This window comes from Parastagonospora nodorum (genome assembly GCF_000146915.1).
Source record: "Parastagonospora nodorum SN15 chromosome Unknown scaffold_2, whole genome shotgun sequence".
NCBI lineage: Eukaryota > Fungi > Ascomycota > Dothideomycetes > Pleosporales > Phaeosphaeriaceae > Parastagonospora > Parastagonospora nodorum.
Genome location: NW_001884550.1, coordinates 902,153 through 929,011, shown reverse-complemented (window position 1 = coordinate 929,011; position 26,859 = coordinate 902,153). Strand labels below are relative to the sequence as shown.

At 48.7% G+C, this 26,859-nt stretch overlaps 8 protein-coding genes across 8 annotated transcripts; 3 read left to right on the top strand and 5 right to left on the bottom strand.

Moving 5' to 3' along the window:
* Positions 1–531: 531 nt before the first annotated feature.
* On the bottom strand, positions 532–1,619 carry SNOG_01495 (hypothetical protein; the record flags this gene model as incomplete). Its single annotated transcript, XM_001792081.1, has 2 exons — positions 532–1,253; positions 1,589–1,619. 2 exons carry the CDS (start codon positions 1,617–1,619, stop codon positions 532–534), a joined length of 753 nt encoding a protein of 250 aa, XP_001792133.1.
* Positions 1,620–2,105: 486 nt separating this feature from the next.
* SNOG_01494 (hypothetical protein) lies at positions 2,106–4,700 on the bottom strand (the record flags this gene model as incomplete). The annotated part of the gene is made up of 3 exons (XM_001792080.1): positions 2,106–4,429; positions 4,498–4,627; positions 4,678–4,700. The coding sequence occupies 3 exons, from the start codon at positions 4,698–4,700 to the stop codon at positions 2,375–2,377; spliced, it is 2,208 nt and encodes a 735-aa protein (XP_001792132.1). The 3' UTR covers positions 2,106–2,374.
* A 1,973-nt stretch (positions 4,701–6,673) lies between these two features.
* On the top strand, positions 6,674–8,051 carry SNOG_01493 (hypothetical protein; the record flags this gene model as incomplete). Its single annotated transcript, XM_001792079.1, is given in 2 exon segments — positions 6,674–6,781; positions 6,798–8,051. The coding sequence occupies 2 exon segments, from the start codon at positions 6,674–6,676 to the stop codon at positions 8,049–8,051; spliced, it is 1,362 nt and encodes a 453-aa protein (XP_001792131.1).
* Positions 8,052–9,467: 1,416 nt separating this feature from the next.
* SNOG_01492 (hypothetical protein) lies at positions 9,468–10,829 on the bottom strand (the record flags this gene model as incomplete). Its single annotated transcript, XM_001792078.1, has 3 exons — positions 9,468–9,912; positions 10,092–10,309; positions 10,356–10,829. The coding sequence occupies 3 exons, from the start codon at positions 10,827–10,829 to the stop codon at positions 9,468–9,470; spliced, it is 1,137 nt and encodes a 378-aa protein (XP_001792130.1).
* Positions 10,830–11,136: 307 nt separating this feature from the next.
* Positions 11,137–12,479, bottom strand: SNOG_01491 (hypothetical protein; the record flags this gene model as incomplete). Its single annotated transcript, XM_001792077.1, has 4 exons — positions 11,137–11,317; positions 11,370–12,259; positions 12,306–12,394; positions 12,448–12,479. 4 exons carry the CDS (start codon positions 12,477–12,479, stop codon positions 11,234–11,236), a joined length of 1,095 nt encoding a protein of 364 aa, XP_001792129.1. The 3' UTR covers positions 11,137–11,233.
* Positions 12,480–12,793: 314 nt separating this feature from the next.
* SNOG_01490 (hypothetical protein) lies at positions 12,794–13,097 on the bottom strand (the record flags this gene model as incomplete). Its single annotated transcript, XM_001792076.1, has 2 exons — positions 12,794–12,941; positions 13,042–13,097. 2 exons carry the CDS (start codon positions 13,095–13,097, stop codon positions 12,794–12,796), a joined length of 204 nt encoding a protein of 67 aa, XP_001792128.1.
* Positions 13,098–13,894: 797 nt separating this feature from the next.
* SNOG_01489 (hypothetical protein) lies at positions 13,895–16,138 on the top strand (the record flags this gene model as incomplete). The annotated part of the gene is made up of 1 exon (XM_001792075.1): positions 13,895–16,138. The coding sequence occupies one exon, from the start codon at positions 13,895–13,897 to the stop codon at positions 16,136–16,138; it is 2,244 nt and encodes a 747-aa protein (XP_001792127.1).
* A 7,824-nt stretch (positions 16,139–23,962) lies between these two features.
* On the top strand, positions 23,963–26,763 carry SNOG_01488 (hypothetical protein; the record flags this gene model as incomplete). Its single annotated transcript, XM_001792074.1, has 2 exons — positions 23,963–24,446; positions 24,503–26,763. The coding sequence occupies 2 exons, from the start codon at positions 23,963–23,965 to the stop codon at positions 26,761–26,763; spliced, it is 2,745 nt and encodes a 914-aa protein (XP_001792126.1).
* Positions 26,764–26,859: the final 96 nt, after the last annotated feature.

The following is a 26,859-nucleotide window of genomic DNA, read 5'->3' as shown; positions in this document are numbered from 1 at the left end:
TTTGTGAAGTGGGACCGGTGTGAATTGAATTGGGTATATTGTCGATGTTTTGCGGAAAATTGGCAAATGGTGGCAGGTTTCGTCTTCGGGCGTTCTAGCGTGAATGGGACGAGCTGCATTTGGAAAGCTTATTGGGAACATCAGTAGTGATGAAAGTTAACATGATGCGGATGGAAGACATGTAGTCACCACCCTTCCACCTTACTTGCAGCTGGTAGGGCGATTGCACGTTGTAGCATCTGCCAGGATCACTAGTGAAGTTGGAGATTCTGATACATGGTTGTGGACATTCTAATTCATTTTGTTTGAATTTTCTTTTGTTATGCTCTGCAATGGAGATGATAAGAACAGACGACGAATGAAAGTATATATAATGTTATGCAAGTATAAGCGAAGCGGACTCACACGACAAACGAAATGTGCAGTAAAGTACGCATGTACCGACAGCGTGCAGAGGACGAAGGCTCCAGACCAGAAACTCCAAATCATTCCAAACTGAACAGATAAAACCACCAGGAGGATCAAGGGTTGTCAAATCCTCTTCCTTTTCTTCTCCCTCTTTCGCCTCATCTTCCCCAATACGCCCAATCCATCCAACTTCCGCATGACCTTCTCCACGAAACCTACCACCTTTCCCTTGACTGGAAGGGCTGGGAGGTCCTTGTCCCTTCCAGATCCAGCGTTCTGAGAAACGGAGAAGGGTACACCGGTCGTGTAGGACTCGACAGGCAGGGCGAAGTACTCCGAGACTTCCGATTGTGAAGGGGAAGTGTAAGAGTTTGAGTCAGTGTATGAGGAGAGCGAAGGGCCGCAAGTAACATGCATCATGTCCCCATTGTAATCATAAGCGTACCTCGTGTCCCGATCGTGTCCTTGCACATGGTTCCGCTCGGGCCAGTATCTTGCTGTAAAAGACTGGGCATACCGATCATCACATCCAACCTCACCTACCACTAACCCTTCCTCCCGCCCCCGATAATAGGCTAGCCCCTCACTCTCGCCGTCCCAATCTAGAACCAAAGTGCCGGCACTGCCTCGCCTGCGCGACTCGCGCGACGCCGCGTGCGCTTGGTATGCGTGGAATTCTTGTACGAAGGGGCGCATGTCCCAGGGGAGAGGATCGGAGTCTTGCCAGGCGAGGTGTGAGTCGATGTGGGTGATGATATCGTCTTGAGGGTTTGGCGTTGGGGATAAGGATTGCCATGCGCGGTGGGCATTGTCTGCAGTGTTTGAGTTATTCAGGCGGCCAGCGCCTGTAGACAGTTGTTGGTGTTGGTGCTGGTGCTGGTATTGGTAAGACATTACTAGTGATGTGGCAGTTCTCTTGTTGGACAGTGCCTTTTGGTTGGTGGATGGAGAGACGATGCTTTGTGAAGAGAACATTAGCGGTTTGTGAAATGAAGTTTAGAGAGTTTATGGAGAATAATCAGAAGTGGTGGGATGATTGTTAGTATACTCGCGCATATGGTGAGGTGTTTGCAAACATAGTTAGAATGGGGACGTTGTCTTTGGATGAGGTTTGACATTGTGAGGAGAGATATGGGTGGCGGTGTGTAAATTGCATTCAGGTGATTCGTGATGTTCAGACAGTGAGATGCCTTGTGGTAGAGGAGGGACATTGTGAGAATGGGTCAAGGCTTGAACGGGCCATGTGTAGTTTTTCATGCGGGAATAGACATAGTCGAGGGTGTGCCAGATAGAGGAGAAGTCGATACTTTCGTAGACTATGCAGCGTAGCTCTGGGGGAAGTCGAGGAAGCGCAAGGGTTCTTATATCGCCATGGCTGGAGTTTGATGGTGATGTATCTAGCCTGGAGAATTTGGCGCCTGCCCAATTTTGTTCAAAAAACCGCAGCTCCGACCTTGAAAAGATAACTGGAGGGTCTCCGTATGTCAAGACGCCAGACGCTAATCGACCGTCGTTGCCACAAGAGGAAGGGCGCGCGTGGGAGAGGTGACGCTGCTAGGTCACGTCAGCACAATATTATCACGTACCAGACATAGCCTCTTACGCTAGCACATCCTGAAGGCGGGAGCATGTGCAATCCACGTCTCACACAATCTGGTAGTGTATGTCACTGGTAATGAGGAAACATCGTCGCGTAATCATGTCTAATGCATCTCCTATTAACGAATTAAGTACCTATTCTTGAAATGCAGCGGAAATCGTCGATATACACCCATTATCGTCGCGTAAACATGCATCGTAGAACGCAGAGATCGGTAAGGAAAACCAAACGGCACGTCGAAGGGAAGTGGTATAGCCAAAAAGCCAACTCCGTGAACATAAGCAATGAACAGCAGTCCATCGGGGTATAACAAGCGACTGGGGCATCGAGCAGTAGATGCCGTTATGTACGATGAAAGAGCAACACCTAGTGCTTGCTGCTGAGCTTGTCCTTGATCTTACCAAAGAGCGATCGCCTCTTCTTCTTCTTATCATCGGCACCGGACGCGATGCTCTGGCTACCAGGAGTACCCTTCGGTGAGACGTCTGAGTCCTTTCTCGCCGATTCCTTTTGGGGAGTCGCGGGAGTGGTGCTGCTAGTGGCAACGGCGGGAGAAGTTCCGGATGTGGCCGCAGTGGTGGTGGTCTCAGTACCAGTGGTGACAGTGGGGTTGCTCTGCTCTGTTGTCGTAGGCTCGGCTGCCTTCGGTGCAAACGATACGTTCGTATCAGCATCGATGGGCTTGGAGGAGACAACCTGAGCTTGGGCCGACGCTGGCGCATTCAGGGCATTGGGCTCGCTAGAAGACTGCATTGGCTTGGTATCAACGAGCGCCTCGTCTGACAACGCGGCGTTGTTAGGAGCTGCCTCGCCGCTAGCAGTGACCTTCTTGACTTCCTCGAGCAGTTCAGCCTCAACTGCCTTCTTCTCGCCTACAGCCTCGACGCTGGTAGCGGCCTCGGGGCTGATGTGAGCCTCCTTCTGGCTCTGAGCGACGACATCAGGAACATTGGGTGCTGCCTCACTTGTTGTAGCACCGGGGGCAGTGGTAGTGGTGGCAGCCGTAAGGACGGGAGCGGGCTCACCAGCCTCGTTGGTCTTGGGAATCTCCTTGAGGAGCTCAGACTCTACAGCAGACTTTTCTGCGACAGCCTCGCTGTTGGCGGCGGCCTCGGGGCTTGCATGAGCTTCCTTCTGGCTTTCGGAAACGACTTCGGGGACAGCAATGGCGGGAGCAGCGGTGCCTGTCTCAGTGGTCTTGGGGATTTCACTAAGCAGCTCCTGTTCGACCTGGCTCTTCTCGTGAACAGCTTCCGCGTTCGCAGCCGCTTCTGGGCTCACATGAGCCTCCTTCTGGCTGTCGGAGACGACAGATGGTACATCGTTGGCGGTTGCCGAACCATTCGCACCGGTGACCTCGGTGGCCTTCTCCTTCGCGGCGTAGGTAGCGGCTGTAAAGAGTCCGGCGCCGGCAGCAGCGCCAGCAGCCACAGATGCAGCAGCAATACCAGCGGTCTCCTTCGCCTGGGAGGCGTAGGAGTTGTCGGCAGCAGCGGGCGCCTCGGGAACTTCTTCCTTCAGCTCCTGCTCGACCTCCTTCTTCTCCATCACAGCGATGGGGTTGCTGTTGGCCTCTGGGGCATATCCAGCCTCCTTGCGGCTCTCGCTCACGATATCGGGAACGCCCCTGGACTCCTTGGGAACCTCGCCTGCAAGCGCCGCGGTGGTGCTTGTGGGAGCAGCAGATTGAATCGTAACACCAGTGTCCTTCTCGGTCTTAGCATCCACGCCCATGGGCAAGCTGGACTCTGGGACCATGTTGCCCATGACGGGAGGAAGGCCAAACATGCCGCCGTTCGCATCTCTCTCCGCCTGGGGGGTCAGGGCGAGATCGGGCAACGAAGGAAGCGCATCAGACTTGGCGTATGATTCAGCGTCGGTCTTAGCGGTGCCCTCCACAGTGTTGGAGGTAAAGGTGCTGGGGTGCGGGACCGCCTCGCCGGGCGCAAGCTGGATTGGGTTGCCGAGACCAGCGGATGCTGGGATGGGCGCGACACCAAATGTTTGTGCCTCAGGATCCTTAGGCTCCTTGTCATGGCTTACAGTCGACTCGACCGTGTTGTCGGTGAGTGTGCTCGGGTGGGGCACTGGCTCGCCAGGCGCAAGGTGGATGGGGTTGCCGAGGCCGGCGGTGGCAGGGATGGGGGCAACGTTGAAGCTCTGGGCCTCACTCAGAGGCGTCTCGGCGGGAGGTGTCATGGGGAAGGCGCCAGGCAACGAGTCGGTGGACTTGGTCTTCTCGACCTCCTTGGGAACGGCGCCGGCAAGACCAGCAGTGGTCGATTCGGGCGCGGCGGAGGACAGGGTGCTGACGGGCTCGTCGATAATGTCTTCGGGCTGGAGAACATTGTTGAAGATGCCGTGGCCGTCGTCCTCCTTGCGCGCGCTGTCGTTGACGACCCAATTGCCATCTACAACAAACTGCAAACACGTTAGCAAGTTTTGCGCACGCGGGCCGCAGCTAGGCGGCCACAGCGACGGGTGCGCACCTTGTACTGTGTGTGGACCTTGGGAAGCTCGACCGTCTTCTTGAAGACGCCATCGACCTTCTCCAAGGTGACGGTCTTCTGCCAGTCATCGAAGGTGCCGGTGACAAGGACTTCGTTCGCAGCGTGTTCCCTGGTGTGTGTTAGCCATTGCGGAGCCGAAGAATGCGCAGCGTCGCATACCATGAAAAGGTATATTTGCCCATGTCGGCGGAAGAATAGCGGTACAGTCAGGGGTGTGAGGAATGCAGAGGGGCGACTGAGACTGTCTTATTGCACGCGTGGAGTGGATGGGGGGAGGTTGGGAGGCTGCGGATCAGGAGCTGCGGAAGAAGCTAGAACAGGCGGCGTTCAAGGCGCTGGACGCGGTTCGGCTAATCGGCGACGATAAGACGTGCAGCACTTTTGCGACGGCGGGAGCAGGATGCAAGGCCTCGGTTTATGCGCAGGTGCAGAGTTTCAGAAGTGCACAGTACAATTCGGCGCACGCGGTGGTGAAGCTGGCGGTCTGCGGTCTGCGGTTTGGCTTTGGCGATTCTGCAGCCTCTAGCGTCATGCTTCGCGCCGAACCTTTTCAGTCAAAGCAAGCGGAGCCCAGCGCTGTACAATGACGAAGACGGCCTGGTAGTCTGCATGGTACCTTGCTCGATAATCAATTGCTGCTCCACCGCCAGTCCCGTCGTCCAACGTCCATCGTCAAGTCACGCGCAGCATCAATTTGTCGTCGGCCTAACTGGCCCTGAGCATCGCGTCTGCCCCTCTAGCTCTGCTGAGGTCCCCTGTCAGCCTCGTGTGCTCGTGCTCTCCATGTGCGTCATCGCTGAAGCTTGGTGTGAGTGGCTGGAGAGGATCGCAGGAACAACTGGGCGGCTTTGTTGGGCGACTATTCTGCAGCATACCGTGCGCCTGGCCACAGACACGGCCACGAACAGAGCGACCGTATATATTGATGAGGCAGAAATTTCGCTGTCTCCTGGGTTGCGCGTCTCAACACTCGTGCCGCACCCGCCGCCCACTGTGCGGGCTCACCGCCTGTTAGCCAGGACATCGCCCTCACGGTGCTTGCATAGCAGATCTGCATTCGGCATCGTGCTCCATGGGATTATCCCGCGTGCGAGAATGCCACATAGCACCAACGAGTGCCGGTGCATACGAGGAGTATATGCACGGGGGGTGTAGCGAGCATGTGATTCTTCTACCCTGAACAACTTCTGCTCGGAGATGTGAATCCCTAGGTGCAGGGTAGTGTCATTGTAAAAGCCAAAGGTCATGGATATGGCCGTCTCAGGCATGGCGCCTTCTCTAACTACCAGATTCTCTCATCAGTGCCATGTGTGTCTCGACTAAGCGCATGCATTTGGCCATGGCGTCACCAATTGATGCAGGCTAGCTTGCATGCGCCTCTTCGTCTGTCATCGAGCCCTCAATACTCAAAGCATCAGCATCAGTATCAGCATTATCATCATCAGCACCACCATCAATTAGCGTCCATGGCATCTCCTCAGTGTGTGCCCAGGAGAGGTGTTGTCTGGGTGCTGGCTCCTCCACATCTTAGCGACACCAAGCCGGAGCCCACAAGCAGTCCGTGACGCGGGAGCTAAGGCGCATCTTGATTTGGCATGGGCATGTGCATGTGCTCTAAACCACGGGTGCTATCACAGCTATCCAGCAGAGCTCTAAGCTGTGTCTCTGGCTCCCAAAGAGACTGTGCAGGCGTGCATCGCGATGGCGCCGTGGGTGACGCAGTGCCGTCCAATTGCGTGTGTGCCGTCGCGGGGGCTGTCTCAGTGCGTGCGGCTGCCTACAGAAGCTGGAAAGGCATTTCTAGACGCCTTCTGGAAACATTACCTAGGTATAAGCCCCCCAGGAAGCTTGCCCTGCTCTCCCTCCGTAGTCCTGCCCGCACTCGTACCACCCGTGATTGCACCGGCCGCAGCCCTCCCCTCTTCCTGCCCCGTCACCGTCGCGCAGCACGCCTCCAGCTCACGCCGCCCGATGCATTGAGCGTGCAATTGCCATTGCCATCCTCTCCATTTCTAGCCCGACTGCGCGCTGCCCCCCCTCACCTGCACGCTGACGCTACGCCTCGGACCCTCGCAGCACACCCGCCGCTATCCCTGCACCGCTCGCGAAGCCGACGTCAAAGAGCTGCGCTTGACCCCTCATCACCACCCTTCCAATGTCCCTCCCTCCCGACTACTCCAATGAGATATCCGCCCTCGACCGCGAAGTCCTGAAGCACCAGCCCCACGACATCCTGCAGTTCTGCGCCAACTTCTTCAACCGCGCGTCTCGAGTCGCAGCGAACCGAAGCCCTGCTGTCGCAGCAGCATTCCAGCCCCCAAGGCCGTGCAGAGAGCAGCTTCCCCGGCAGCAACCCCTTTGGCACATCCCCCAGCGGTGCTGGCTTCGCGAAGAGCCCCATGCAGCGCCTCGAAGAAGAAGAGGAGCACGACAACATGACGTCGCCCACCGCCGCGACCTTTGGCAACATCGACTTCGGCAAGCCCCGCAGCAGCAACCCCGATGCGGGCGCCTTTGGCAACTTTGGCGGCTTCGGCGGCTCCTCCAAGAACCAGATCACCCAGATGCCGCCCATTGCGGGCGACGGCCAGAACTTCCCCAGCAACTACAACACCAACAGGCGCACCTCCGTCTCCGCCGAGTCGCTGAACCCCGCCACCTCCGACAGCGAGACCTTCACTCCGCCCTTCCACCAGAAGACGCCCGACCAGCTCACGCGACTCAAGGCATCCGTCTCCGGCAACTTCCTGTTCTCGCATCTCGACGACGACCAGGCCTCACAGGTGCTCGGCGCCCTGCACGAGAAGCCAATACCGTCAAAGGGCATAAAGGTCATCCAGCAGGGCGATGTGGGCGACTACTTCTATGTGGTCGAGCGGGGCTCCTTCGACATCTACCTGAACCCCTCCGGCAAGCTCGAGGCCGGCGCAGACGGTCTCGGCAACAAGGTGGGCACTGTCGGCTCCGGTGGCTCCTTTGGTGAGCTTGCGCTCATGTACAACGCGCCCCGTGCTGCAACAGTCATGTCGAGCGAGCCGTCCACCCTCTGGGCCCTCGATCGTGTGACCTTCCGCCGCATTCTCATGGACAGCGCCTTCCAGCGACGCCGCTTGTACGAGGGCTTCCTCGAAGAGGTCCCTCTCCTTTCAAGCCTCACACCATACGAGCGCTCGAAGATCGCCGATGCCCTCGAAACAAGGAAGTACCCGCCCGGCACCACCATCATCCAGGAAGGCGATGTTGGTGAGTCATTCTACATACTTGAGTCTGGCGAAGCCGAAGTGTTCATTCGCGGCGTCGACCAGGCCGTCAGGCGGTACAACAAGGGCGACTACTTTGGCGAGCTAGCTCTGCTCAACGACGCACCGCGCGCCGCTTCCGTAGTCAGCAAGACCGAGGTCAAGCTCGCTACCCTGGGCAAGCACGGCTTCCAGCGACTACTGGGGCCTGTCGAGGGCATCATGAGGCGAAACGACCCCAGCAAAGCCGGCTTCCACGGCGACCACGTCGACCCGCTGTCAAAGGCAACATAATGAGCAGCATGGGGACAACAAAGCACGTGTCCATGAATCCGAATTGTGCACGACGACAGTATGAATCACTCAAAGGGAGACTTTTCTAAACGGAGGAGCGTGGAAATCGGGCGGGCGACAGGACATAGCTCGCTTAACCTTCCTAGGCGTTTTTTTCCTTCGCATGTACTACTTCCTATATGACTTCCTACTGTCACTGAACGTCGCTTGCTGTAGTGGCGCGGAAGCGGGCTCGACTCCTTGGGTACAGGGGTTGGGCGGAGTGATCTGCTTCTGACCTCATATACTCCAACTGCGTTTGTCATGTTCGCAATAGACACAAATTCTCCTCTGATTGCGTGACATTTTCTTGCCAGGCTACATTACGTGACATTGTGTGGAAATTTAAAACATTGCGTTGATCATCACATAGGACTTGGCCTTTGAAGCGAATCTTAGACGTGTACAATGTCGTCGAGTATCTACCAGTATATACCACGACATGCCTTCGAAAATCGGACCCCTTAGAAGTCGAATACAGCCTATCCACAGCTTTCATTGATGTAACGTACAAGATGCAGTAGCGATTGCAGTCTGTATTCGCTCGACGTGATATAGCGCAAAACAACACACCCGGCTTGACAATGCACGGTGCAAGCATCATACAGCCATTCTAGTAGTTCAACTCGCGAGGATACATGCTCAACAAGTAGTCGCTGTGTGAGACACCCAAGTCACCCATCCTCTCACGTGTGAAGTGCTTCTGCAGCTGAGTTGCTTGCTGAGCGCTCATCTGGTTGGCGTCCCGGCAGTATCGGATCAAGCAGTTCACATACCGGCGCTCGGCACTAGCTCGACTGGCTTGTACCATCTGAAGCGAAGACTGGCGTGCGCTGGCTCCTCGGCTGTTGTCGAAAGCATGTTGCTCTTGCGTGTACAATCGTACTAGAGTTGTGCGTGCGTGTCGTAGTTCCGCCGCTTGGGCCTGTAGAAAGCCGTGACCTCGACGCTCGTTCGCTCGTGTAAAGGTATGGTTGCCCCCATTGATGCGGACTCCATTTAGGGAAACATTGTGGGGCCCAAGGTTGTATGTCTTGCGGTTCCGGGGGTTCGAAGGGCGGAACTCGCGTCGACGATTTGTACCCTGGCGAGATACTGCATCGTCCATAATGAAGTCCACGATATCAACACCTGGAGGTTTTTGGTCAGTACGCAGTCAAGTTGAACTCATCTAGAAAGAGTAGCGTACCCGTTGGATCTTGACGCTCGCGCTCCAAACGCTGCTTCGCCCGAGCGACAAGATCATCAATCTCGAATCGTCGATGGGCCCTTCGAATCAGAGCGATTCGGTATTCAGCGATGAGAACCTTCGAGCACGTCTGGCATTATTAGCTTCGAGAATCACATGCATCACGTTAGGCTACAGCTTTAACAAGTTCACTCACCAACACCTTGGTCATTTGCCCGTGCCATACGAGCCCGAACGTCGCCATGCTTTCTGTGGCCGGTAAGTACGGACGCACGGGGCTCGGTATAGTTGACGGGCTTTGGGACGTGACGCAACACAACATGCTCAGGTAGATACCTGTGCGGCATGTATTCGTTCTGGTACGCGTACTCAAACCATTTGTACGCGTCCACAGGATTGCCCCAGACAGCGTAGCAGATAAGCTTACGCATTGACAAAGGTACCTGCCTGCCGTTCACAAGATCCTGCATGCCCATGTACACTTCCTTGTCGATGCGCTCGATTATGTCATGACGGAAATCGAAGCCATCGAAGAAGTCGACCAGCTCAGGATCATTCTTCGTACTCAGGGACTGGTAAGTGAGATCCAAAGGTATGGTAAAGGCGTCTGTTCGGATAATACCGTCAATGTATCTGCCAAAAGTCAGCTGTTTGCGTGTTGACGTTCGCCAGCAATACCCGAAAGAGATAAACAGAATGAATTCGACAATTGACGTGTAGGTGGTACCACAACTGCGCGCTCTTCTCGACTCGTAATTGAGCAAACGCGCGCGCAAAGGCAAAAATGAGAAGATAAAAACGGCCAGACCTACCTAGCTGGTCGTGTGTAGCCCTTCAGGAAGTACTTGTACGCCTGGAGCGGAGGAAGTACACTGATTTCGCGCAGTGTCGCCCGACCTTCAGCACATGTAGAGATCTCTGGGTGGCCTCGAATGAATTGGTCAATCTCCGTGAGGAACCCAAAAGATATGGAGCGCGCTGCAAGGTATGCTCGCAAATCTCTATCATGACACTCAGCGAAGCGGCGAACCTGACAGTAATTAGTGTCTGTAATGGAAGGAGTGGTCAGAGGTTACTTCGACTTCCACATTGGGCTCATACTCTGGAGAGAGTACGCGCTGCCGCTCAGGAACCCGCCTCTGTTGAGGCTGGGCACCATGCCATGGGTTGGGCTGCTGAGCGTCGTTGAAATTGAAAGCTCCTCTATTTTTGATCGCACGCGGAGCTGGACCAGTACCTTGCGGGTGACGGTTGCGTCGGGAGCCTTGAGCAGCATAAAAGTCGGTCGACGGGACCTCAAAGAGATCTTCGTCGACTACTCCGTTGGCAACGGCGGGCGGGAGGCGACCATAGCCCTCTCCTTGTGTAGTCCGAGCTGACCTGCCGTTGTCATTCATACCCCCATTGGGGTCGTACGAGGCGTCACCACCACGAAGACGAGGCATGCTTGGATTCTGGGACTGGGTTGCATGCCCGTCGTAGTCGAGCTGCTCCGACGCGTTGTCGTGGCGGTCAAGCTGTCCGTAGCCTCCGCTGGTGTGCTGCGACATTCTGTTCCCCATGAAATCACACTAAGCAAGACGCTGAAGAGACAAGGCGCGGTAACGAAAAGAAGAGAAGCAAAGCGTGGAGAGGCTTGTGAGTGTCATGGGTGAAGTGTGAGAACGAGGATGCTTAAGTCTTGGCGGCAAGGGTGATCAATGAGGAGGAAGGTACGCGTGAGTGACACGTCCCATCGCGACTGCCGCGAGGTGAAAGTGAGACAGCTTACTGAGCGGTGAGGCAGATGAGTGCAGAGAGCTGCACGAAGCACCAAACGACAGTAAAGGGGACGGAAGGAACAGGGAAGCAACATATACAGTCTAAATGTTGAACACAGGTATACTAACCAGACCATAACGCCACCCAACGCTCCATGAAACCGAACATGCTATAACTACATAGATTACTGCGCTTAGAAGACACTGATGTAGTTTCCAATCCGCTCCTTCTGGTTTTGTGCAATGCACTCAGCTATCCAGGTAATGTTGCGGATTTCCTGGACACATTGTTAGTGGCTGAGAATGTGATCACCACTTTAGTGCACTTACTTGTTCCCGCAGCTTCACCCAGGCATATACTATGGCGTGAGTGAACTGCTGAGTGAATGCTAGCTTGGAAATTTCCATCTCCTTCTGGTAGAACAGATCCTCCAGGCTTCGAGTCTCCCCGCCAACACCACCTGACATGTTACCCACACCGCCGCCGCCGCTCAGGCCAGTCTGGTCGAAGAAGGTCTTGTAGTCCGACACACCCTCCACGGCAATGCGGACACCCTCGACATCGTCAGCCCTTGAGAGCATCAGAGTGCCTTCTGGGTAGAGCCTGCCGAAGCTGGGGTACAGCTTCTTCCTGTCCGCTTTCGAAAGCTCGGTGCCGAACGAGTTCAAGGTGATGTTGATGCTCCTGCGGTCTGCCTCAAATTCCAGAGTCTCGGACATGACATCGGCGGTCGGTGTTCCGGCGACTTCAGGTGCGGTGTTGACCCAGTTGTGGAAGTCCTCAAGATAGTTCTTGTAGAGCGTGTTGCGGATAATCTCGATGTTTAACTCGTCCAAATCCTGGTGGCTGAGGGAGCCCTTGAAGTAGGGCGCAAGAGGTGTCTCGATCAGAACCGAGTTGTACAGCTCTTCGATGTTGGTCGCGACGCACAGAACGGGCATGGTCTCAAACCAGCCGAGTGGATGGCATCGCTCCAACAGCTCCCGGGTGTCCCTCTCGTGCAGCGTACCAGTGATGAGCAGCGCGACGTTGTCGATCATGTACCCATATGTGAGGTATTCCATGAACTTTGAGAGCGAGCCGGTAGCGTTGGCTTGGAGGTAGCGGAATTCCGCCACGAGCTTGTCCGTGGTCTTAGCGGCGAGCGCAGAAGTCGAGGGATTGGGAGGCAACGAGTTGAGGAAATCACCGTAAGCTGGCCCGAGCTGTAGCTTGACATCTGAGAGATGTTAGATGGTAGCAGGAGACTGATTTTCGCGTCATACCGTCGATGTTTTCGCACTGTGTCAGGTTGCTGTAGTTCTGGCTGGTGAGCAGTGCATTGCGGTAGCCGCGCACGATGCCCTCGACGTAGCTGTGGACGCGCGTTAGTCACTGAATCATGTCTGTGGCTTCCAGGAGATGTACCCGTATTTGACGTTGTAGTAAAGGCCCTCCATGATGCTTGATGCGAACTGCTGTCAAGGTCGCGCAGGCAAGAGAGCTACAGCTAGGTCGTCATGGCTCCCAACGGCTGAACTTCGGCTTGGCACTGGCCAATCAGAGCCGAACCACGCCGTGTCAACATTATGAAGGACGCAACATACCTTTGTGACCTTGGGCAGCATCTTCTTGAGCTCGTGATACCTAGGTAGGCTTTACATGTCAGCCCTGGAGAGTTGCTTCAGACATCACGTGACTGCGACGTTTCGCCAGCTTTCACAGGCAAGCTCCCGGTGCCGAAGCTTGCTATTCACTATCGCCCCTGCCAGACTCAGACAGCATCGGTGAGGGTCTCTTTGTCCGCCTTGATAACTGCTTTCAGCAACGTGGATTCGCGGAGAGAAACAACACGCGCTTCGAAGCCACACCCATTGACAGAGGTTTTAGCTTGTGGAGGAGAGCAACCTCGAGACGGTGTTCTATCATCGTCTGGCAGTCTGTCAATATTCTTTGGATACACGACTGCACGGCCAGGCTTTGGGCTCCTCTTCTTCGCCGGTATACAGGCAATCATCTCACAAATGTTGGCTCTGCGTTTGTCCATGGAAGAGGTATTCTCCTGACTGGAACGCCATGGTTCAAACAGGATTAAAGAAGCACGACACTCGCAGATCAAAAGGTCCGGTAGATATCCGTGTATCACCAAGGCAATTCAACCCAATTCTCGGCTCTCTCGCTCGCGACTACGTTTTGAGAATGCCTGGACAGTGCTGATTGCAAGCACCCACGATCACGGGCGCACATGTGGTCGCTCAAGGCCAAGGCCGGAACCCAGCACCTAAAAGAAGAGGTCGCCCTGTACGTAGCATGTGGCCATTGAACTTTGCAAAAGAAGCACCGTAGACCTCGGATGGAGAGGCACGTGCGAAACTTTAGGTACAAGGTTACACCATCTTCTGCGGCGAATGTCGCAAATCGAGGTAGGAAACCGTAAGCAGGCTATCGACGACCCATTGGCATGGTTACACTTTCCATTGAACCACCGGCTAGGACTTCACAAATAGTTAGTTACCCGACTTGACGCTCGGCAATTCGGGGCATTTCACGATGATCCAAGGCGCGACCGGGTTTTTGGGTCTAGCGCGCACCCCGCAAAGACGAGGCCTACCCCAGGTTCTTGCGTCATCAGACCTGGAGTTTGTAGCCGTGCTCGTGTATTCGTGGATTTACTTTACGAGGCTCGGACTACCAGGGACATAGCTCATTAAAGGGCCGGGCGCGATTCTTGTCGTTAAGAGGATGATCTATTGACTAAGGACCGGGTAGTACCACCTGCTCCTTGTGGCAGTGTTTTAATTTGTATATGATGGGCAGTGTGTAGGTGATCTTCGTGAAGCATCGTTACCTCTCATTTCTGGAGCAGTCTCTGATCATGCGTTTGGTTCCTTTCCTTCTTGCCGCCCGCGGCGCGTGGTCGCTACCAGCATCCAACTCAAATGCGGCAGCTCAGGCTCAAGCGGCCCTGGACAGCATCACCATAACTAAAGTGGAAGATGTCCGTGGCAACCTTCATCTACCGAAGACGTCTGGAGGCCTGGACGTAACATGGTCTAGTAGCGATCCATCGGTCATTTCTGCCGATGGCATCGTCCAGAGACAGGATACTGAGAAAGTGGTTGACCTCACAGCGACGATCGATTCAGATGGTACGGCACAAAAGCGAATAATCAGTGCCAAAGTACGGCAAGCGGTTCAGCTCGACCCCTTTGAAGGATACGCGTTCGCCTACTTCACCGGCAACTCGCGAGCAGGCGAGAACATTTTCCTAGCTGCGAGTGAAGGCAACAACGCTCTGAGTTGGACAGAGCTGAACAATAAGCAACCTATCTTGACCTCAACGCAAGGCACCAAGGGACTGCGCGATCCCTTCCTCATCCGATCACACGAGGGAGACGTCTTCTATCTGTTGGCAACGGATCTCTCAATCGGATCTGGCACTTCCTGGGGCGATGCAGTACGCAAAGGCAGTCTTTACCTCGAGATCTGGGAGTCCAAAGATCTCAAGACATGGTCCCAGCAACGACATGTCAAGGTATCGCCAGACAATGCTGGAAACACTTGGGCTCCGGAAGCATACTACGACACCGAGATTGGCGAGTATGTTGTCTTCTGGGCTTCATCCTTGTACGCAGAGAACGATCCCAACCACACCGGCAATTCGTACCATCGTATGCTGTATGTAACAACGCGCGACTTTGTCACCTTCAGTGAGCCAGTGGTATGGCAAGACGATGGCAGGGCACGTATTGATTCGACTGTGATCAAAGAAGGCGACGCATACTTCCGCTTCACCAAGGACGAGGGTGCTTCTGGAACTGGCTGCGCAGATATCATCCAAGAGCGCTCAACCTCGCTCCGCGCAACATTGAGCTCGTGGACCCGAGTTGCTGCATGCATTGGCAGGAACGCAGGCACAAGTGCTGTTGAGGGTCCTACTTCCTTCAAGGCTAACCCCAACGACGTTAATGGCCAGAAGTTCTACCTCTTCGTAGACGAGTACTCAGGACGTGGATACATCCCATTGGAAACACTCGACATTGCCAACCCAAGCTGGATAGTCTCCGCTTCATACAAGCTCCCCGCCAGCCCTCGCCACGGTACCGTCGTCCCGGTGACCGCAAAGGAACTCGCTGCACTACGTGGAACAACCACCTCAGCCACAAAGAGGGAGCCAGAGAAAGCAGCACTCGTAGCACGGAAGAGCCCTGTCCTCCCAGGTCTTTACGCCGACCCCAACATCGCCATCTTCGGTGACAGATACTACATCTACGCCACCACCGATGGATTCCCCGGCTGGGGTGGGAACGTCTTCTACGTCTGGTGCTCTCCCGATCTCGTCTCCTGGACACGCTCCGCCGAGCCCTTCCTCACCCTCAACGGTACATCCGGCAACGTCCCCTGGGCCACCGGGAACGCCTGGGCCCCCACTATCATCGAGCGCAACGGAAAATACTACTTCTACTTCAGTGGCCAGAATCCGACCTATGACCGCAAAACCATCGGCGTCGCAGTCGCAGACTCGCCCGAAGGCCCCTTCACCGCGCAACCCCAGGCCTTCATCCTAAACAACGAAGCCGTCAAGACCGGCCAGGCCATCGACTCCGCCGCCTTCCACGACCCCACTACCGACAAGTACTACCTATTCTGGGGCAATGGCGAGCCCGCCCTGTATGCCGAATTGTCCGAAGATATGCTCTCTCTCGTCCCCGGCAGCATCAAAGCCATCCCCAACCTGCCCGACTTCCGTGAGGGCATATTCGTAAACTACCGCAACGGCATCTTCCACCTAACCTACTCAATCGACGACACAGGCTCCGAGAACTACCGCGTTGGCTACGCGACATCCGATTCCGTGCATGGCCCGTGGCAGTACCGTGGTGTGATTTTGCAGAAGGATACGAGCAAGGGTATACTCGGTTCGGGACATAGCAGCATTGTCAACGTGCCATGCACGGATGATTGGTATATTGCGTACCATCGCTTTGCTATTCCGAATGGGGGTGGGACAAATCGCGAGACAACTGTAGATAGGGTGTACTTTGATGAGGCTGGGTTGATTAAGACGGTTGTGCCGACGTTGGAGAGTGTGCCACCGCAGACTATTGGGTCGTGCTGAGGCGTAACAGCATCGCCTTCGGAGAATAGTACTGCTACGATCACTTGTTTCCTACATTAACTTCCAAGGTTTCTATCTATGTTTAGCCTATTAAATGCCTAGTGATTGGCCAATGAATGAAATGTTAAATTGTTAGTAAGCAGGATAATCACTATAGCAAAATTGGCAGTAAACTATAGATTTATAGGCCCGAAAAGCCAGCCTATATAGGCCCGTAAAAGTAGTGTGAAGAGGTATAAGGTCTGAAAACTCTATAAAACCACCTTAAACTATATAATCTGATTAATAAGAGCAGCAGAGACAGTAGCAATTAAGCTATTAAGCGCTACTTTAGCCTCCTTAAGAGCTGTAAGAGCAGTCTTAAGGGCAGCAATATTAGTAGTATTAACTAGTTTAGCACCCTTAGACTTATCCTTAACAGCTTTGCCCTTAATCTTTCCTTTCTTACTAGACCTCTTAACCTCCTTCTTAACCTTCTTTAACGATAGTTTAATAGGAGTTAAGAGCGCGCTGCGCTTCCTAGAGGTCTTAGATAGCAGTTTCTTAACGTCTAAATTATCCTTAAAAACTATAAAAAGAGTTAGTAAATAATAAAAAAAGATTAAAAGATAAGAAACTTACTACAAATAGTGCAGCGAGAGCTATTAACGAAGAGGTAATTACTATAAGTATTCTTTATAGAGTCTAGAATAGATATGCAAAGAGCCTATTTACTATAACTATTCTTGCAATAGCAGCATTTAGGATTATTAACGTTGCTAGTTAACTATATTATAGTAGCCTTAACGTTGCTAGATCGCTCTAGAAATTATTAATAAGGATAAGAAAAGATAATAAAATTAGACTTACTAGTAATAGTTTCTATAGATAAAGAGTTCTTATAGTAGACTAAACTGCGCTAATAGGTTATATTTCTAAGCTGTTAAGAGCAAAGAGTAATAAAATAGTTCTAAGAAAGCGTCTCTAATAGAGCACAACCTTAGTCCTTAAGCATCTATTTAGCTAGTTTAGCAGCAGCTTTACTAGCAGCCTTCTTTTGCTAGGTAGTTAAAATAGGCGCTTTAGGCTTAGAAATAGGCAGCTAAGAACTAGAAACAGGTAGTTAAGGACTAAAAATAGGCAGTTAAGGACTAGAAATAGGCGCTTAAGGTTCTAAACTCTGCAGTAAAGGATCTGTAATAGGCACTTAAGAATAGAGAGATTAACTAGGAAAGATATATCTAGATAGAGTTCTAGGCTTATAAGGATTCTTAAAGCTATTGTTAACGTTATTTAGCGACTCTATAGAGAGCAATAAGAGCAGTAAAGAATAAGGTAGCAATCCTAAAGGCTAAGCGAAAGATGAATTTTAGGCTGTTTTAAGCAATTTAAACAGCTTAAAGGACGTCTTAGAGACGTTTTTAGGCAGAGAGAAGTTAAATTTAGCTAAAGAGAAAGCAATTTTAGACTCTTTAGAAACTAGAGCAGGAAGGTTCAGACTAGATTTAGGCGTAACTAGAGTCTAACGAGAGACCTTTTTAGGCCTTAGAGTCTTATAAGGCAGTATAAGCGAATAGAAAAGGATGCAGTTTATAGGCTATATAGAGCCTTAAAGGCTAGTTTAGAACGTATTTGCAGACGATAAAAGACTAGAAAATAATTAGTAAGAATATAGAAATAGTCCTTAAAGATAATAAAAGATATAGTAAAATAACTAGAAAAATAATAGAAAAAGACTAAAAAGCAGTATAATATTTTTAAGAGTTGTTGATAATATTAGTAATAACTTAAAAAAGATATTATAGCTAAAAAAAAGCAATAATACTTATAACGCAGGCGGTAGAGGGCAGTAGAGTATAGAAAAGATAGAGGTAGAGAGCGAGATAGATATTATATAGTAGCTAATAGCGCTAGGCGCTTAGCGCTCTAGCCTCTAGTTACTAGGACAATAGAATATTAGGTAACAGAATAGTAGATAAAGGTAGAAATATAATATAAGACGCAAAGGAGCATTTTTAATATATAAAAAGGTAATAGAGAAAGTTAATATAAGAAAAGTAGGTTACTAGACGTAGAAGAATATTAAAATATAAAAATAAAGTATAATTAAGGCTAAAAACGTAGTTTACGAAAGTAAAACCTTAGAATATATAATATTTTAGATAACGCGTGCACCTTTAGTACTAGTTATACTAGATAATAATATACAAAGACTAGCAAGAGTAGTTACCTACAAGAGAGCAATATATAACTAGCTATAAGTAAAGACTGCATAGCATAAATTAATACTAATAATAGCTAGCGACTATTCTTAAGACTTATTTATAGTAATTGCGAATAATAGGCAAACTAAGAACTGCGTATAGGTAATAATAAAGAGTAGTTTGCTATTAGTAGACGTAAGTTTAATATGCAGAATTAACTATAACTATTCTATAAACTTACTATCTATAATCTGCGCCTTAAGTATCTATAGGCTAATATAGGAAATAATTAAGCAAGTACTATTATAAAGGCCTTAACTAAGGTAAAGATTCTGCAAGAGCATAATAGAAGCGCTAACCTTTACTTTTAGCTTAGAAGAAGAAAGACTTAGAGGTTTAAGAGCTTATAACACCTCTGCTAAAGGTCTATCCTAAGCAGAAGTATCCTTAATCTTAGCACTATTATAAGAAAGAAGCTTAGTAGCGTCTCTAGAGAAGTCTTTAAGAAGTATATTATTAATACTACTAACGTTATTATTCTGCATAGTAAGTATAGCACGACTAGTAAGAGCTTAAGAATTAGTAACAGCAGCCTTAATAACGTTAGGCAGATAAACGTAAGTAAGAAAGGTATCCTTACTATAGAAAACTATTATATAGGAAGGTATAGAAATAAGCCTATTAGTTTTCTTAGTAGCTAAAGTACGCGTCTAATCTATAAACTGCTAATTAGCTTATCTAGAATAGACTTGCATATTCTAACGCAGATAGAGAATAGTTATTTTTAGCTATATAATATAAGATTATTAGAGATAAGCGTCTATAGTAGCAGCTTAACTACTTCTATAGATAACTAGAAGGATCTAGGCAAAGTCTCTACTAGCAATAAGAGGCAATTTACTAAATAAATTAGATAAACTACGTACGTCTTAGAGCATATAATAAACAGCCTTAAAGTAGTAATAGTGCTGCATAGGCACTTTATCCTATATAACGAGCGTTGCCTATCGTAAAAGATAACCTAACTTAGAATAGAGAGTAACACTAGCAATAGAATTATTATAAATATTAATTAGAATCTAAAACTGCAAATGTGTAGTACGTCTACTAGGCAATAATACTACTATAATTCTAGAAGAGGCAATATAGAGCATAATTTTACTCTTTAAATAATAGTAAGCGCAGATAGACGTCTATAAGTACGTCTTACTAGTGCTAGCAGGACTCTAAATAAAGAAATAAGCTTTACTAAGATTATTAGCGATCTAATTAATAATAGTATTAAACACAGCTAGTTAATCTGCGTTTAATCTAGCATAAGTATCTATAAAAGTACTCTCTTGTTTAATAGTATTATACGTAAGTTTAGACGCTATTAGCTAGTTACTAGTCTGTAAACTCTAGTTATACTAGCAATTAGGAAGCTAAAAGTCTACTAACTACTTACTAGACTGCAATAAAGCACCTTTAAGTAAGTAAAGGCTATAATTAAGATAGACGTTAGGCTTAGAAGAGATAGAAAAGGTAGCTGCTTAAGTATAAAGGTTATTATAGAGGTTAGAACTAAAGGTAGTCTATATAGCTAAAGGATTATAAACCTTACCTATTAAAAGAGTAGCTATAAAAAAGAACTATAAAGTACTACTAGTTTAGAAAATAACAGCCTCCTTAAAGCATTTAATCTAATTACTATTATATAATAGTAAGCTATAAGCAGTAGCAGCGGCCTAAAAGGTTAGATATTCTTAACTAAGAAACGTTTGCAGATTCTTAAAGCTCTTTAGACTACGAATAATAGTAAGGAGCAAACGTAAATAGTAACGCTTACTTTAGATAGAACTATAAAAGTATATATAGCTAATAGCCTTACCTTTCTAACGTAACTTCTATATCTTTTTAGATAGTTACTAGATAAATTGCTCTAGAAAATCTTAGTAAAGAACGTAGTAGCTATAGTTATAAGCAGTATTATAGTTAAAGAAGCTAGTAAGAGTAGTTATAGAATAGTTAAGGCAACGTTAAACGTTCTTATAAGTAGCATCTTTAGAAAAAGCAATAGTTTGCTAGTTAGGTAGATAGATAGCTAACTGCTTAACTAGTAGGTATTTAGCATATATAGAATAATCTAGAACTCTCTAAACTGCTTCTAAGAGACTAACGTACTAACTATTTAAGTGCTGCTAGATCTTATTACTATTAGTAACGTTAAGAACAGCTCTGTTAGTGCTCTTATAGATATACTTATAGATATATTTAATAGCGTAAATTGTACTGCAAACTTTAATATTAATATAAGCAGCGTACTTAAGAAGCAGTTTAGAATTATAAGAGATAACTTAGCTATTATTAATATTTATATCTATACTACAGCACCTAATCTTAAGGACGCGAGAGTTCTAGCGCTGTTAATATTTAGGATAACTATCTTAATAAACGATAGTTTTAGCATAGAAAGGCTTAGGAAACTTCTTTAAATAAACTAGAAAAGCTTCTCTAGGCCTATAAACTATATAAGAAGCATTTAGATTATGCTTACTATATAGTCTATAGATTATAAACTTCTTTATAAGAGCAGTAAGAACGCTAGAAGGATCCTCTTCTATAGTTAGAATCTTAGCCTAAATATAAGAATTAATATAACTAGGATCTATAAAGAGATTACAGATAACTACAGGCAAGAAAAGAAGCAGATAAATATAAAGTAACTCTTGTTTCTAGTACTTAATAGTAAATATATAACTAAGATGCTCTCTAAAAAGACTCTTAACTAGCTTATAGAGTAATTCTTTTATCTTTAAATAGAAAACTTAGCATATAAGGTCTAGATAATTAATACTTAACTATTCTTAATAAAGCTTACGCTCTACTTTAATCTACTAAGATGTTACTGTAAAGGTAATAAACAACGTAAAACGTTCTAAACGATGAATAACAGCTATAGAATTCTAATAATATAGACTTATATTCTATAAACTGCTAATATAAGAGAAGAGGAGAATAATACGACGTTCTAACTAAATAGCAGATCTATTATTACTAACTAAAGCGTCTGCAATCTCTTAATAGAGATCTGCATAGAGCTGCTTTTAGTTTAGTTTGTAGAAAAGCAAAGCAGACTGCTTAAGAAGAGCCTAAATATTAACTATATACTATTAGAAAAGATAGTAAAAGTTAAAAGAAATAGACATACTACTAGGATAAGAGAATAAATAGTACTAATAGTATATTTGCTGCGTTAAACGCTCTTACTTACGCTTAGAACTATCCTAATTAGGCAAATTACGAAGCAAAAGGCCTAGGTGCTATTCTCTCTAGCCTATAGGAAATATAAGCATATAGTATAACGCTATATAAGACGGGTAATAGGCGTTAATATAGAATAAAGTAGTAGAATTGCAAGCTGTAAGAACGATAGAACGCGCAGTATTAATAGCAGCTGCATCTAAGATAATTAAACTAACTTTGTTACTAGTAGGAACGTTCTTACAGCGTTAATTAGAACTAGTTTCTAAAGTAATAGTAAGCTAAGAAGTAAGAATAACGTAAGAATTCTATAGTGCTTTCTATAAATAATTTCTAACTATCTTATAAATATTAATATATAGATTCTTAATATTATAGAGCATCTTAGTAAGACTAAGAATAGTACTAAACTATAATTATAAATTATAATAGAGACGCATAGCAGAAGCGTAGTCTAGATTATAAAAATATAGCTAAGCGTACTGCAGTAACTAACTCTTAAGTTTCTCTAATAGACTAAAATAATAGTAAAGAGCGCTATAAATCTAAAAAACCTGCACGCTACTACTCTGCACGCCTTAATTAGTCTGCGTGCAGTCTAAAGACGTAAAAGCAAAGGCAGCGTTATAGCAATAGATATTTATATAGAAGTTATAGGCCTAAGAACTATTTAACCTAAGTAAATTCTTTAAGTATTTAGGTAGCAGAGGTACTTCTAGCAAGTCTATAAGCCTATTACTATAATAACTCGTAAAAATTAGTACTTTAGGCTTAGACGAGGATAGACGCTTAGCTATTTAGTGTTAAGTATAATAGAATTCGCAGAGAATAAATAATAGACTAAGGTTAAAATAGTTATAATTAATCGCTGCAGGCTAATCTAGATCTTAAAGAGTATTAAGAACGTTGCGAGGAAGTTCGTTAATAAACGCGTTATTATATTATATAGGAAAAGAACTAAGAACGTCTAGCAATATCTCTAAGAATAATAGCAGGAGCGTAAAGAGCGATAATTAAGATAAAAAAGGACTAAGAACGCCTAGCGATATCTCTAAGAATAATAGCAGAGGCGTAAAGGTTAATAATAGAGATGAAAAAGAACTAAGAGAGAGCGTTATAGGCAGTAAGAAGAGAAATTAATAACGTTTTTAGGTTGCGCAGCTACTCTAAATAGAGGTTAATATAATAAAAGGCGAGATAATAGATATAAATACTCTAGAGCAACTAGTATACAGCTAGAAGGCAGTACTAATCTAGTTAAAAGCAAAAGCACTAGGAGCTTTGTAGAGCTTGCAGCTAGTATAGAATATTAAGAATAATAACTAGCTTACTATAGGCGCGAAATTAGTTAGTATAGAAGCAGAAGGCAGTTAACTAGGACGACGCAGTAGCATAGTAGCTAGAAAGTAATAGTAGTTAAGCTAAGCGCAAGTTTTAAGATAGTTGCAGATACGCGAAGATAAGATACTAGTATACTTAGGAAAATAAGAGTCTGCAAAGATTACGTAAGACGCTCTAACTACTCTAATTAATAGCAAGGAATATTAAAACTATAGGTATAGACGAAAAACGTTGTCTTTGCACGGCAACAGCAAGGGCTATAGAGGATATTTTTCTTCTAGAGTTAGATATTCTAGTAGGGGCGAATTAGATAGTCCCTTCGGGATAGATACTAGCCCTTCAGGACTGCTGCGCGGTGAGACCGACATCTACAACTATATATTAGATTAGAGATGTATTAGCTAACCTCAATTGAGCCTTTGGCTAGTTCTCCTATATATGCTGAACCGTAATTAATGTACCTGGTCCTATAACTCCTGAGTGATTACTAGTATCACTATAGGACCTACCTACTTACCCTCTGCTACCCACAGCTTGTATAAGCTGTAAGCTGTAATGGAGCTTACTGTAGTACGGCTTGTTGACAGCGCTGCAAATGAATCGTTGAGATGAGAAGGAGAGGGACCCTAACTATTTCGAGAAGAAAGCCAGATGAGTTAGATTTCTGGCAGGTGCGAGTTCGTATTTCATCAACGAGATATGTGTGACTCACAAAAACATTCATGAAGACGATTCTAGCAATACCGAGCAAATGGTTGCTAGGATACCCCGCACACACCAGCCGTTCGCGCATTGTTGATGCTACAAGATTGGCTTAAGTAATCACAGGACGCCAAGCCGGCCCGATAAGCAACAAAGGTCGCGCCTGTCTGCATTACTTCTCGACACAGCTCGAGTTACATTGCGATTCACCCAAAACCACTTCGAATTGGTCGTAACTCATATCGCATTGTACCCACGACCCATTGAAACTTGCAATTGCACAGCTTGTGCCCGTAAGTCCCTCGCGGCTGCTGCGCGTCGCTCCAACTGATTTCACCCTCAGCTACCATTCGCGATGGTTGTGACGCGCCGCAAGGCCGCCGAGCCTGCTCAGCAATCGCACGCTGCGCCTGCTGCTTCGACGGAGCAAGAAGTCGATGAAGCGCCTGTTACCGTAAAGAAGACTAGCCGCCGCAAGGTCACCGCTCGCACCCCTTCAGCCGCGAAGACAGCAGCTCCCACAGTCACCACCACGAAGGCCACAGCTGTCGCGACCACGACTACGTCTAAGAGTGTAGCAGCGACGACGACAATGGCTGCGGTGAGGCGCACGCGATCGAAGCAGACCGACTCACCGCTCAAGTCTCTCGAGGACATCCAGCAGCAAGCGTCCGCGTCCAGCGCAAAAGACCCAGTAGTCAAGGCAACCCCCCTCAAGACAAAGCGAAAGTATGGCGCGTCACACTACGACAAGATTGGCCGCAGTGCCACGCCTGAGCAGCCGGCCACGCCTGCACAGGACGAGAGCAACGATGACGAGGGAATCTTCTTCACACAGAGTATGCAACAAGTTTCTTCTTTCCCCCTTCTGAACACACTAATAGCCTGTTTAAAGGTAACCAGCGCAAGTCGCTCTCTCTCATTTACCCTACCCCCCCTCCTATTCACGCCCCCAATGGAGCAGTCAACGATTCCGATGCTGTTGGTCAGCAGAACGATTCCGTTGCAGTTCCTGAGCACATTGATTCTGTTGCCGTTCCTGAGCACATCAATTCCGTTGCCGTTTCTAAGCACATCGAGTCTGTTCCTGTTGGCTCTTCTCCTCGTCTCAACGATTCGTTCGCATTTCTGAACGATGATGCCTATATGCACGAAGCTTTCACCTGCCATCAGGATGATACTGCAACGTTCTCCGAAGGCAATCCTGTCACGCCGCATCGCGAGTCTGCTTCTCCGCACGACGAGCCCGGCTCTCCCTATGTCTCTCCCTCACCCTCAACCTATGCCACTCATGTGCCTACCTGGGTCAGAGTCTCAGCCGATGTAGATACCAAGTTTGTATCCTACCCCCAGTTCACAGGACACGTCTCTACAGACACTCCTCTAGAGGCACAACTGCGCGAGGAGAATTACTATCTCCGAGAGCAACTCAAAGCTGTTCAGGCCAGGAACTTCAGACTTCAAGGAGACAACATCGAGCTGAAGGGCTACAAATGGGCAAGGGACTCGGAGATTGCACGATTGAAGCACTGTCTACCGCCTTCGCCGCCTACGTATCTACCTCAGAGCTATTGGTCCCCAGCTAACGAAGTACGACTAGAAATCGAGACATTCGGCATGAACGACAGGTATGGCGAAGGCAATGCCGAAGCCTTTGACCTCCTCGACCACGTTACGACTTCTGCGCAAGAGACACACACCATATCACCCGACTCCGACGACGAAAGCGACGTAGAAATGCAGTCGTCACAACGACCCGAACAACAAACCACCGAGAGTGAAACTGCTCGCAAAGCTGCCGAGGCAACGCCTGTGCGCACCATCAGCAAACCATCATTCCTCACTCGGTCAATATCTGCGATCAAGTCGAGGATTGGATGGTCAACCCCGACCCCAGCGCAACCTTCTCCTGCCCCATCATCTACATCGCGTGCTCCGCCTCCAGACAGCTTCACCGAGCTGCTTTCCACCCCACCTACACCTGTTGGCGAACGTAGGCAAGTGCGCCCTAGGAAGCAAAAGCGGAACCTGATGCTCCAGTTGCTCACCAAGGGTGTTGAGCCCGGCGACATGGCCAAGGCACAGGAGTGGGCAAAGCACATGATCCCCACCCTAAAGAACTACTTGGACTTTCCTGTCATGCGCCAGCGTCTCGAGAAACCCGTCCGTTTACAGGACTTGGAGCAGCTTCCCTCCAGCAAGCCTTGGGAATCTGGCTTCGGTGATCCACTCGGCCACCTCGATGATGAGGACATCGTCCCAGTCTGGGCAGTCGTGCTAGAGATCATCTCAGAGCAGGAACAACCCATGAAAAAGAGGATGAAGGCCAGCCATGAGGTCTCCATGGGTCTTGACGATACGCTGTCTTTGAACGATATGGACCGTGCCACGGAGCCACTCCATGACAGTCATGGCCACTCTGCATCTCTCATGGACTTACACCCTCGTCGCTCGGTTGAGCCTTCCCCAATCTTCACATCCTCACCGCCCCACCAGTCCGGCAGCAACATCTTTAAGGAGCTGCGCGGACATGGAGCCTCCGCAGAATTCCAAGCCGACGAACATGAAATGGTTGAAGAGGCGACTAAGGAAGCTACCAACACCCATAACCCATCGCAAGGATCATTCGGCCTCGACTATGGTTCGGAAGAGTCGGAAGACGAGTCAACCATTCTTGAAGGCGAGACCTCTGATGCCGACAACACGGCCTCTCCTCTCTGGACTCAGCCGCCGCCCCCAGCTCCTGTCCCTGCTCATGCTCCCCTTCCTGGAGGTCCAGCTGCCGGAACACCTGCCGCCGCTGAAGCTCCCTCCGCTACCACAGAGCAGCCCAAGGATGAGATTGAGCGCCAGCGTCAGAAGTTGATGAAGCACACCCCTGCTAAGCCTAGCCGTCTGCGTGAGGCTTTCGTCCCTTCGCCCAGTGTCCTGTCTGATGCTGGCAACCCCTCCTTCCTGACGGGTACGCCCTTGGTACCTACAAACATGTTCGACGACATGCCGGATGCGGAGGACCTGGACCTCACCTCCGAAGACTGGGCTGGAGTGCACGCCCTTACCAACTCCGATGAGTGGAAGGCTGCTGCTGCCACCAACGTGTGGCCTGACCCAACCTACACTTACGCCTCGGAGGAGGAGGAGCTGAGCCCTGTCTAGACTCAGGCATGACTATTACGACTACGTTGCATTGCATCAGGGTGCTGGCGATGTCCAGCACACCCTATCGGCGTTTAAAAAGTGTTTTTATTTCCT